Source organism: Canis lupus, chromosome 19 (assembly GCF_003254725.2).
Source record: "Canis lupus dingo isolate Sandy chromosome 19, ASM325472v2, whole genome shotgun sequence".
NCBI lineage: Eukaryota > Metazoa > Chordata > Mammalia > Carnivora > Canidae > Canis > Canis lupus.
The window spans coordinates 15,469,447-15,483,384 of NC_064261.1; the positions used below are offsets into that span (position 1 = coordinate 15,469,447).

At 36.1% G+C, this 13,938-nt stretch overlaps 1 protein-coding gene across 1 annotated transcript in view; it reads right to left on the reverse strand.

The window, feature by feature from the left end:
• Window positions 1-13,938, reverse strand: part of FAT4 (FAT atypical cadherin 4) — a 176,459-nt gene that overhangs the window by 30,970 nt on the left and 131,551 nt on the right. The window contains exon 9 of the mRNA XM_025420557.3: window positions 9,154-13,503. Within this exon, the coding sequence (XP_025276342.3) occupies window positions 9,154-13,503 (4,350 nt within the window). The remainder of the gene's footprint in view (window positions 1-9,153; window positions 13,504-13,938) is intronic.

A 13,938-nucleotide genomic window follows, 5' to 3' on the forward strand; every position in this document is an offset into this window, starting at 1 on the left:
AGAAAGGAGAGAAAATGAGTGGGAAATATCAGACAGGGAGACAGAACATGAGAAACTCCTAACTCTGGGAAACGAACAAGGGGTAGTGGAAGGGGAGGTGGGCGGGGGGACGGAGTGACTGGGTGACGGGCACTGAGGGGGGCACTTGACGAGATGAGCCCTGGGTGTTATGCTATAAGTTGGCAAATCGAACTCCAATAAAAAAAAAAATACACACAAAAAGAAAATACACATACAACTACTGACTCCCCCAAGAGTTAACTCCTAATAGCCTGCTTTGACCAGAAGCCTTACCAATAATATAAAGAGTTGATTAACACATATTTTGTATGTTCTATGTATTATATACTGTCTTCTTACAATAAAGTAAGCTAGAGAAAATAAAATGTTATTAAGAAAATAAGGGAGAGAAAATACATTTACTGTACTGTATTTATAAAAACAAAAATACACATGTAAGTGGACTCACACAGTTCCAACCTGGCTGTTCAAGGGTCAGCTGTACATACAGGCTTTATAAGTATAGTCAGTCTAATATTGTGAAAACTAGTTAATGGGTCACAAAATTACAACTTTACTTCTTGAAGACTGCAAACAGGGAACAAAGAGTAACCAATTTAAGGAGCACTATCATGAACAATTGCTCAGAAATTTGGACATAGGTGCTCTACAAGAAAAATATATAAGTGTATAAAAATGCAAGTCATTGATATCACAAATCCCAACTATATCGTCTTTGTAATCCTCTTAGAAAAGACTGTCTTTTAAAATTTTGGGGGATCCCTGGGTGGCGCAGCAGTTTGGCGCCTGCCTTTGGCCCAGGGCGCGATCCTGGAGACCCGGGATCGAATCCCACATCGGGCTCCCGGTGCATGGAGCCTGCTTCTCCCTCTGCCTGTGTCTCTGCCTCTCTTTCTCTCTGTAACTATCATAAATAAAAAAAAAAAAAAAAAAAAAAAATTAAAATTTTGGTTTAAAAAAATAAAATTTTGGTTTAAATAATGACAACAAAAGAAAATTAGATGGTTTTTGTTTTGTAATTTACATAAAGAGGTTATCTTATTTACCCCTTGCAAAATTAGAATTAACATATACATCTGAGTTTAATTTAAATATAAACTGTACACTATTTTAGTCCAAAGTTAGGGATGGAAAGAAACCCCAAATTAAATAAGAGTTACCTATGTATTAAAATATACAACTATGAAAATGGCAGAAGCTACAACTAAGAAAATACTAGTTTAAGAATGAATTTCTTTTGAAAGTTAAATTCTCAACGGAATCTTATTCTTTGAGTATACAACAATATAAATAGACATTAGTAAGAGAAAAAAAATCAACCATTCATTTTACATTTTAATGTAAACCAAGGTTTTATTTTCTTTTCTCTAGTAGGTGGATGTAAACATTTTTGAAAAAATGACTCTGCTAGGGGTTAAGTATATCAATTTATTATTGAGTTTGAGAAAAAAGAATAGTTTTATATGTTGGTGTTACAGTATGCAAATTATTTACCACTCAAAAATTTGGTTTGATTACTCCATTTGATGAGTATTTTCTTTTTTTACAATTAGTAAATTTCAAAGCAGTTACCATACTAGATTGAAAGACACAGTTTGAAAACTCAGTATTGCCATTTAAATTATTATTAAAAAGACTTTTTTATGTGAAGGAAAGATGTTATATGTTTACACAGAATTAAAGGAAAGCCTTGAAATACGAATTTATCAGGTCTGGAAAGTTCATGCTCTATTATCTAGTTAGAAATCAGCAGCGAATTCTGCATTGTTCTCCACACATCTATCTACTTAAATTCTTGTGTTAAATGCACAATGCTTATCAGAGAATGCAGCAGTTTGAATTACTCTAAGATGCTTCTAGTACAAAAAATCTGATGTGTTGGAGCACCGTGAAACCAAATCTTGGATCATTAACTTCATTAATACTGCAAGTCAATTAACAAAATTTGTCGGAGCCTTGGGGTTTGCAAGTACACTGATAGGGCTCGCACAAAAAAACACAACCCTATCTCTGGAACACAAAAAGCCTTTTTCTATTAAGGTATGTTAGTTGTGATAGCATCTGTTTACAAGAATAAACTGTTCTCATTGCTTTGCCATCCATCAATTAACTGTGTTGATATAAATTATTTATCATAGAAGGAGGTGTGCTTCGAGAAGTATAAACCCCTAGAACTTGAAGAATGGGAATTGCTGAAGATGGAAATGCATGTGTAATGGGAGGCCGGTGTATCCACAGACTTTTCAAGTTTATAGTTTAAACTTACAAAAGAAATTTAGCATGTATCTTCATGTTTGGGGCAGAAGGTGAGCTGCTGTGATCACCTGTGGTCTTTTTAATAAGGATGTATATTCAAATTCCATTCTTTCTAATAGAACATTTTAATGTTGATTATGTGGAGCCGAGCTAAATTTATTCCTACCTCATAAATGTGGACACCTATGAGAATATGATGATTTCTTAGATTATATGTAATATATTAGATCACAATTACTACTTTTGCATCTCTTGTATTCATACATAGATAGAAGGGAGATTTTGTGAACTATCAAAGTCCATTTTATATCTAAATTGATTATATTATTAATAAATATGATTTCATAATATATTATTTATCCTGAATATGCTTATGAGTTTTTTTGTTATTTTAGCAGAAAGTAGCTTTTTTTTTTTTTACACTAGTAAATGTGTCCTATTATTGTGCAAGGACCTATGAAGATAGCTCACCTAAATATCCTGATCGAATAGCATTGTTTTTTTACATCAAAAGAAAGCAAAAAAATCATGTTTAAGAGCTGCTAGGAAGAAAAAATAAAGAAAAAATCTGTTTTCCTTTTGTATTTTAAAACATATGCGAATACAATTTCAATGAAACTACAGATGATGGTGCATATTGACATCCCTAATATCCATGATAAGCTTACAAATATGTTTGCTTTCTGCAGAAATAAGAAACATTTAAGCTTCCAGAAGCCTCTTATTAATGCTTTCATAAGATGCAAATCATATTTTAAAATAACCAAAATGAGTGATTCTTCTGTATCTCACAGAAAATTTCATTTCCTATCCATTCACTACATTTTGTTTATATTCTACAGTGTTCTGATCACACGATCATTGACAACATTCATGTATGACTTATGATTTTAAAAGAATGACTCAGTTACAACTTCCATCTTCATGAAAGAAAATGTTTGCCAAGTTTCTTAGTAAAATTACTATGCACAACCTGTATATAACTTTATATGTCTGAAAAAATTCCTATTTATAATGTCAAATGTCATAAAAGTGATGAATGGACAAATCTCATCCTCCCCTGAAATATCAAGACTTACTTGAGAGCATAGGAAAACTTCTCCATATGGTAATAAACCTTGGCCTTACTCCAAATACCACACCTAAAATGCATCCAGATGTGTGAAAGTGGATGGGAAAGGTTAAAGGGGCTATGAACTAATTCTGTTAGGAGAGACCCAGATTTGAAAATAAGCTCCATCTACATGCTGCATTTAAAACACCATTCCTTGAAAGACTTAATGCAGGATTGTGCTGCAAACTGTGGAAACCTGGAGCAGGGAGACAAATGATAAGTGGTTCCTGACTATAATTGGGCTTTCTAATTAGTGTTCTATTAAATGCATGAAATGTTCATCCGTGTAGGAAAAGAAATACTGGATTGGTAGTTATTAAGCTGCTAATTTCCTCCAGGATCCCCTGAACTTCTGAGGCATGAATAACATGAAAAATATTTTCTTTTGATTTACTGAGGTACATTGACAATGATGTAATTTCTGGTATTATTAAATCTTATGAAAATCTAGAAAGTAATTTTTCACATGCCCTATGTTATATTAAATCAATTCATTCTTTCTGAAATGCTGTATTATAGTGAATCAAAGCTCCACTGAGTGATATAAAAGTTAAATTATATATATTGTTCTATAAATTATAGAACAATTTTTTAACAATGAAATGTGAAGTGATTGTTATTGAATGTTAAGTCTCACCATTTTTTTCAATTTCCTTTTGGTTATTTTTCCAGTAATTAAGAAGAGATCAGAAACACAAGTTATATAAACAAATTCATTCTCTCAAAATCTTCATTCATTTAAAAAATCCTTATTTTATATGTATTATGTGATTCTATGGTTACCAACTTGAAGATAAAATTTTAAAAATATAAATGGTAAATTCATATATTATCAGGAATATACTGGTGGCAATGTGGTAATAACTATATCCCTTCATATATTTTTATTGTAGTTGTTCCATAACTTTCATTTTGTATTTATACTCCTAAAGGATGTTCACACAAAATCTCTGTTCAGCTAACAATCACTCCCTGTAGGATTCTTAGGATTAAGTCTCATGGTTTGCATCAGTGCATAAGCCACTCACTTTTCCAATCTTTAGCACAATTTCTAACTTTATACGAAATATACAGTGGTGGTGGCAATGGTGTGTGTGTATGTGTGTGTGTGTGTGTGATAGGATAATATCTGAGGATTATTTTAAACATAAAGTTAAAATCTCACAGTTCCAATATGTAATGCCACAGACTTTAAAAATCATTGAAAAATTTCAGGTAAAAGTTGAAAGAAGTAAATAGAGTGCAAGTGATTGGAAATAGTTCTGATGATCAAAAAAAAAATATTTGAACATATATAGGCTTTGGATAAAGCTTTACCAAAGCATTAGTACTTAATTTGTATTAATAAAAGTAAACTACAATATATATTTTTAAAAATTCATTCTATGAGGTACACATATGCTTATGTAAGAATTTTGTCCTATGATTTATTAGCTTGATTAGCTCTTTAAGATATTTTGATGCATTTACTCCATCTTCCTGAGTCGGGTGAGCTGGTAAAGACTACCTAGAAAGACTAACTCAAAATGATCCTTCAGGGATTATCTTTATAATTTTAAACAGATTCGGACATTTGAACAACACATTCCTAATTTAGTGTATGGATTAAGAATTTGTAGCTATGCATTTTGTTATACTGTTTCCTGTAAAACAAAATAAAAAAATAAAATTATCAGACTTGAATTATCTGCTAATTTTACTGCATGGACTATTCGTATAGAATTTAAAACAATGAATTACACAAATTCAAAAAAGAGAAGATTCATATTAATCATTCAACTTTATGTTTACATCATTCTTGATTTGCTGGATTATCTCCAACTATGCAAATGAAGACTAAAATGAGCTCTAGAGAAGGGCAGTATGTAAAATCACCACAGTAATTTCAAGTTACTTTTGTAACTTCAAATAACTTTTCTTACAGAAAGAGGTTATGATCTAGTCTTTGGCAGCTCTGGCTCTAGAGTCACCAGAGTATAGGCTGAATTTTCTATGACATACAGTAGGGGTAATAATAGTATCTTTCTATGCCAGATATTATCTCTTGACACTCAGCATCATTCTTATCTTTCTGTATTGCAGGGGCCGGATGTCACAAAACTATTCTAAACTCCTTTCCAGCAGGGTTTAGGATTAGATTTTGCCAGTGGGTAAATTTTGAATGATATTTAAAGAGTGAAAGTGAAGCAAGGACTGTTCTGGGACTCACTCATTGCAGCACTGCAGGTAGACAAGATGACTGGCAGTGGTTTCTTGCAATACCTACTGTATTTTGTTTTGTTTAAGATTTTATTTATTTGTTGAGATGGAGCAGAGAGAAAGAGAGAGAAAGCATGCACAGAAGTTGAAGGGAGGGGCAAAAAAAAAAAGAAGGAGAGGCAGACTCTTGGCTGAGCTGCGAGCACAACACAGGGCTGGATCCCAGGACCAACTGAGTCTGAGCTGAAGGCAGACACTTAACCGACTGAACTACACAAGTGCCCCCTTACATTGTTCCTATTGCTGAGATTATTGGTGAATTTTTCAGACCTTCATTCTTAGCTGGTTTAAAGATTTTGCAAGCTATTTGCTAGTATTAAGTACCTTGCTACCTGAAAGTCTGGAGGTAATTTCAGTTCTTGATCAACCTCATATCAATACACTATCTCGTGTGTTTTGTACAGACAGACCCAGTAGAATAATAGACAAAAGTTCTTAAAAGATATCATGGACTTGTCATAATACCCGATGGCAAATATAAACCAATGTGTGATGAAGAATTACATACAAATAAAAAGCAGAGACTCTGGAGTGAAGCTTACAGTGAAAACTCATTTAGAGCACCTTCTGTGCCATGCTTGAGGCAGGTTATTTAATCTCTTCTAACTTGTCTAAGACCCAATATTTTGTGCCTTTAAAATGGAAAGAATAATAGTGATAATGCAGTTTCATTGAGTTTGGAGAACTAAATGAATAACTAACTAAATAATAATGTCTACAATGTAAAGAACTTTAAGCAGTGCTCTATATAACAACTTGATAAATGTTATACGTATTTCATAATGAAAAGAAGGGAAATCCTAAAAGTTTCAACTACTACATTTAGAAAAGGATGCAATGCATATTTAAATGTAATGAATCAAAGAAAGAAACAAACTAGAGGGAAGTAATGTTAAAGAATTAGTTCTATGCCAAATCACGAAGCAACATTTATGCTGAATCAGCATATGGGGCTTTCGCTCATGCCCATGGTACTTTACCTGTTTCCTATCTATTATCAAGTGCCTTCACACATTTTTCATTCTAGGACTAAGTATAGACTCATTTTAAATCTAAGTACGAATGAGTATATTATACTAAAATGGGCAAAGAAATAATCTTTATTGTTGAATTCTCAAACAAGGAAGTCGTTTTTGGGGAAAGACTAAGGACAATTTTCTAGAACTTCTGAACTGATAACATGGATATAGCCCAATTATTCAGGATACTGGGAATACAGTTGGGGTAAAATTCATACTTTGTGCTATTGAGGCTTCTTGTCTTTTTTAGAAATTCTGTGCTGCGCTTCTATTATAGCCACTACATAACACCACTATTACTAATACTATTAATTTGCGTGGGTACTGATTGAACTCCGGTAGGTGTTTTACAAGCATTATCTTTATTCATTACAACAAACCTAAAAGATAAGTAAGTATGACTATTTTCACTTTGCAGATGAAGAAACTGAAGGTCAGCAAGGTTAAATGACTTCCCAAAAGCTATAGCTAAATCAAAAACCATAAAGTCCTTTGATTCTTTTAATTGCATATTATTTCTGCCCCTTTTCTTCACTTGTATTTCAAGGTTATTATCAGTAGGCAAAGCTTGTATGTTCTGCTTTGACTTATTCAAACTTGCTTTATGTCGCCATCAAACAATTTAATTCTTCAAATATGAAACCATAAGTATATACATGATGGGCACCTTTTAAAAAATATAATAACTAGGGGTGCCTGTGTGGCATAGTCGGTTAAGCATCCAGCTCTTGGTTTCAGCTCAAGTCATGATCTCATAGGTCATGGGATCGAGCCCTGGGTGAGCCTCTACACTCAACAGGGAATCTGCTTGAAGATTCTCTCTCTGCTCCTTCCCTACCCACCCCATGCTCACGTGCTATCTCTTTTTCTCTCTACCTCTCTCTTTCTCTCAAATACATCTTTTAAAAATATAATAATCTTTTAAAAATATAATAACTATATATATATATAAAATAGCTAAATGTATTTTCTTATAAAAACTTCTTTAGAAATATTATTCTGCAAAATATTTACAAATAAAAAATATGTCCTGGTTTTACCTACCTCGCTGGTACTTTAAATTGTGTTTATAAACACTATAAAGCTATCCAATGTAATACATATGACCTAACACTGTATAGTGTGCAAATTACAGGAAAGACTTTTTCTCTCCTCAAATTTATTAACAACATAATATTTGGGGATCCCTGGGTGGCTCAGCGGTTTAGCGCCTGCCTTTGGCCCAGGGAGCGATCCTGGAGTCCCGGGATCGAGTCCCACATCGGGCTCCCGGCATGGAACCTGCTTCTCCCTCTGTCTGTGACACACTCTGCCTCTCTCTCTCTCTCTCTCACTCTATGTCTATCATAAATAAATAAATAATTCTTTAAAAAAACATAATATTTATACACATTTGAAGGTGCACCAACAATCAGCTAATAGGATAGATATTAGATAGATGGATAGATAGATAGATAGATAGAGACACTGAAGGAGATATACGTAATTCATACATCATATCTTACTAAGATGTCAAAGACAAGCAAAACATATTTGCTCTATGTTTTATCATGCTTCTAAAATGTCAAGGTAATTATGCTTCCATTTTGTTGTGGCTTACGAGAGAGGTCAGCTATTATGCTTTCTACCTGATAGACATAACAAGGCATTTTAACTTAAATCTTAAAACACTGCTTTTGGGCAGCCCCGGTGGCTTAGCGGTTTAGCGCCGCCTTCAGCCCAGGGCCTGATCCTGGAGATCCGGGATGGAGTCCCACATCAGGCTCCCTGCATGGAGCCTGCTTCTCCCTCTGCCTGTGTCTCTGCCTCTCTCTCTCTCATTCTGTGTCTCTCATAAATAAATAAATAAAATCTTTTAAAAAAAAAAAAAGTTCAAGAAAACTAATTAAAACAAAAACAAAAAAACCCCACCACTTTTGCTCATTTTTCAAGACAGTGTGGATCAAACTTCAATAATAATGATGGCAGTGATTTTAAAACATGGTGATGATAGAAGAGTCAAACAGCAATAATTGTTAATAGTTATTTAGGACACAAAATGGTCCGGGTCTTATGATTTAAATATATTATGTCCTTTAATCTTTAGAACACTCTTATTTGAAGATATTGTATTCTCCTCATTCTTAAATAAGACCATTAGGAGTTTGACTAAGACCTCAAAGTCTGGAAATAACCATGTAGGCTTACTACCTGTCTCTGAAATCTGGGTCACCTTAGAAAACTTACCTTCTCTCTACTTCAACTTTCCTTATTTGTTCAAACTGAAAAATAATTATCCCAACCTCATAGATTTCTTGTGAGAAGTAAATAAAATAAATAAGGATAAAGTGCTTAGAACAGCGTTGGCCAACAGTAAGTGTTTAAAGCGTTTACCATGATTATGCCCATTTTTTGGGAAAATCACTTTAAAATGACAAAATTCACTGCTCTCTATTATACTTGACATGACTCAAATCTTAGGGAAAGAGCCAAACATTGTCCTACCTGTGTATCCAGTTTTGCAAACACAGTTGAAGCTTCCTGGAACATTTTGGCAGACAGCACCGTTCTTGCATGGACCGGGCAGGCACTCATTGATATCTCTCTCACAGGCCCTGCCAGTGAAGCCATCTGGACAGCTGCAGGAAAATCCTCCTACTAAATTGTGACAGGTCCCACCATTGTGGCAAGGGGATGGAAGGCATTCATCTATATCTATTTCACACCAGCTACCAGCATAACCTGGCAGGCACTTGCATAAGAAAGGCTGCAGAGGTTCATTTGCCACAGTGATGACGGGAAGACTCTCGTGGCTCTTTAATACAGAGCTCACAGCCAATCTCCTTATACAGCTCCCTCCATTCTGACATGGGCCATGAATACATGAGTCATGATCCACGGATTCTACCTTTACTCCGCTCTGCCGGAGAAGGATCTCTTTGATGCTTTCAAAAAAGGTGGCTACACCACTGGGATTCACATATTGATTATTGTTTCGCTTCACAGCTGCTAAAAGAAATGTTTTATTGTTCTCTTCATATGCACCATAAAGTTGCACAGCAGTCCCTAGGCCTGTCAGCTGGGAGCTGGCAATGCGTAGAAAATGAAGGTAGTGGTTAGTCAAAAAGTCCTTTACTGTTGGAACACTGAGACGCAGTAGGATGCTGTTATCCACTGTAGCGTTAGAAAATCCAGCAAAGAAAACTCGGATATTGCTCGTGACTGTGCTGTGAACTCCATCATTGCTAAGGACAGTGAGATCAAATGTGCCATCTGTTGATCGCGGCTGTGAATTTAGATCACAAGTACCCCTTGGAATACTGAAGAGGCTGGTGACTCCCGAAGTAAGGGAGCAGTGGAAGGTGTCTAACACATCCGGATCCTGTGGCTTCACAGAACCTAAAATCCCACCAGGAAACAAATTGCCATAATAATTAACAAATATCTCCACAGTCCGAGACTGTGAAGGATTATCATTTTGGTCTATAACTGTGATATGCACAGTTCCTGTGGAAGACATTTGAGGAACACCAGAATCCCTAGTGATCACAGACAGATAGAAGTCTGCAATCTGTTCTCTGTCAATCTCTCTGGTTGTGCTCAGAACTCCTGCAGTGTTCAGACTAAAATAATTAGTGGCGGGACCTGTGCTCAGCAAGTAATAGGTAAACGGGCCTTGATTTGGAGGGAGATCGGGATCAGTGGACTGAAGGGTCATCACCAGAGTTCCTGGGCGTTTGTTTTCCATAACTTCACCTTCGCTGACGGTCAGCATGGGTCCATTATCATTTATATCTTCTAGGGTAACTAACAGGGAGGCACTCCCTGTAGCTGAGGGGGTCCCTGAATCAACAGCCAAAACTGTGAGATTGTAGATAGGGAGGGTTTCTCTATCCAATTCTGCAGTGACAGTGATCTGTCCTGTCTGTGGATTAATGGAAAAGGCACCATTTTCATTCCCTGATCCAATGAAATAAGAAAACCTGCTCCAGCTGGGGACAGAGTCTGAGTCAAAGGCACTGACAAATGTCACATGAGTTCCAGTTGGGACCCCTTCACTGATCTGAACACTGTAGATGTTTAGACTAAAAATGGGTGGGTCATTGGCATCAAGCACAGTGACATTTACGGTGACCTCATCGATATCTGCACCCCTAATGCTGCCAAAATTCTTGGCCAATACCTTCAAAGATACCCTTTCTTCTTTCTCCCTATCAAGAAGTCCAGAAACATAAATTTGGCCAGTCTTCTTATTGATCTGGAAACCCTTCTTCCTACTGTTACCAAAAATCAAATAGTGTACCTCCCCGTCAGCGCCCAAATCACGGTCACTGGCAAATACTTCTCCAACAATAGTACCTTTGGGAGCTGCTTCTGAGATTTCAAAATAGTAGAGTTTGGAAACAAAGCGAGGCACATATTCATTTGTCCCTTTTAATTGTATATTAATAGTGGCAAAACTGCACCTTTCTTCATCAGGGACATTGAAAGCTTTCACAGTAAGATGGTAGCTCTGCTTGGTTTCAAAATCCAAGAACCCTTGAGTGGTAATGACTCCTGTGTTCGGGTCAATGACAAAGAGGTCACTGTCAGATGACTGTACGGTGTACGCAATCACAGCATTGGTTCCAGAGTCAGCATCTGTTGCATTTAGGTGGATGACAGTTGTTCCACTTGGGGCATTTTCCAAAACAGTAGGGAAATATTCATCAGGGAAGAATACTGGAGAATTGTCATTCACATCAATCACATTTACAGTCACACTGCAGTAACCTGTTCTTGCAACCCACCCTCCATCTGTTGCACTAATAGTCATTTCATGTTTCTGGCATAATTCATAATCAAGAGCTTTGGCTAGTGTTAATATACCTGTGGAGGAATTGATTGCAAAAATGCCTTCTTCATTTCCTGAAGAAATACTGTATCTAATTAAGCCATTCATAGCTGCATCTCTGTCTCTTGCAGAAACAGTTCTGACAATGGCCCCGATACTGTGGCTTTCGGGGATGGTTGCACTCATGTGACTTTGAGAGAATTCAGGTGTATGGTAGTTTTCCTCGGTGACAATTATTTGAACAGTTGCTTGGGATGATAGTGGAGGGTTTCCTTTATCTCTTGCAGTGACAGTGATCAAAAAGTTTTGATTTAAGTCAGATATCAGGGAAGATGCTACTGAAATCCACCCTGTACCATTGTCCAACTTAAATTTTCCGAAATGATTTTCATTAGAAATTAAATATTCCACTTCAGAATTCAGTCCAAAATCTCTATCATCTACTGCAGTGACTTTAATTAACTTAGTACCAACTTTAACATTTTTGGTGACTGGAGTGAAATATTTAGTTTTAAGAAATTGTGGCGCATTGTCATTACTGTCCACCGTGTTGATGGTAACTGTTGTCTCACTTAGTAATGAAGGATTACCTCGATCTGAAGATGTCACTATAAAACTATGTCTGTTGATGTTCACATTACTGAAGCCACTGACATTCTGGTATTTTAAGACCTGTTTATTGAAAATCTCTCCTGTGGTGGCATTAATCCTGAAATACTCTGACTGAGATTTTATAAAATAAAACACTTGTCCATTTGATCCCTCATCAGGATCTGTTGCAGATACCTGAGTCACTTTGGAGCCAATTTCAGTAAGTTCAGGGCAATCTAAATAATAGGAGGGTCTGCTAAATCTTGGAGCATTGTCATTGACATCCGTCACAAATATTGTGACGTCTGTACTTACGGTCCACCCAGAATCATGTGCAGAAACTCGGATTCTGTAGCGGTCCGTATCTTCTCTGTTTAAAGGTCTACTAATTACAATATCCCCTGTGCTGGGATTAATTGTAAATGGAAGACTTGTATCCATTATGGAATATCTACTAATTGCATTTATATCAATGTCTTCATCGGAAGTTGTGACACGTGTAACTGTGTATCCTAAAGGGGAATTTTCAGGAACGTAGGCACTGAATATTTGAGAAAACCTAGGGGCATTATCATTTTCATCCAAGATGTTAATGATAACTTTTACTGAGGTACTCTGAGAAGGAGAGCCTTTGTCTGAGGACTTTATGGTAAGCACATACTGTGATACTTTTTCCCTGTCTAACGGCCGAATGCTTCTAATTTCACCTGTGGCATGATTAATAGTGAAACTATGTTCTTTGTTGCCATTAACAATTTCATAATCTAACTGTCCATTGGGTCCACTGTCCTTATCCATTGCTGAAACAGTAAGTATTTTGCGAGGAGAAAGGTTTTCCAATATTTCAGACACAAATGGATCTTCCCTAAAAACAGGGGAATTATCATTGACATCTAGGACTGTTAGATCAAGTTTCTCATAAGAGGATAAAGGAGGGAAACCTCCATCCCTGGCCTCTATCCATATGACATATTTTTGTATCTTTTCAAAATCCAGAGGTTGACTAATGGACACTTGCCCTGTTAATTGATCGATTTGGAATGTACTGCCAAGGTTCCCACTTGCAATATAATAGGACAAAGGTTCTCCTCTCAAGGAGGACCCTGTAATGGTGGTGACAAGAGTGCCGACTGGCTGGTTTTCAGGAAACATGAAAGTCTGTTCTTTGGCTCTGACTTTAGGGAAATCTGCCTTATTCACAAATCTAACAGTCACTGTTGTAGAATCTGTCTTTGGAAATGAGCCACCATCTTTTACATGTACAGAAAATGTCACTTCCGAAGCCCCATTTAGTGGTCCAGCTGCCATAATAGCTCCTCTCAGTGGGTCAATGTGAAATTTTTCAGAGTTTCTACCCGAGAGAGAGTAATGCAGTTCAGAATTGGGTCCAATATCAGCATCTGTGACTGTAACTGCAAAGACGAAGGAACCTATAAAAGAGGGAGTGTGCAGTTATAATCACATGAAACCCAAATAAAATATTTGCTAGTAGATTAATGTATACAAAATATTATGTTGCTCCCTAATATAACTTTACTTTCTCATGATTACTGGGGGAGAATAGTAATTCCTATATTATCTCTGAAATTCCCAAGTCAGATCTACTTAAAGGTAGTCTTCAGGGACTGACCTGCCATTTTCTAACTAAAACCCATATGGTCTACTGGATTTAATATTTTTCAGTATGCCTTTGAGAGAAGCACAGGGAAGAGCAATGGCTAATCATTCAGAATTATAGTTCCTAGGAGGAAAATCTGTACATAACACAACTTCCAACAAATATGATACTACATGAGCTCTGCTAAAAGCTCTGTCTCTAACCAATGAAAAAAAGATAATTGCTCTATATTGTCTTAAAACCTTGT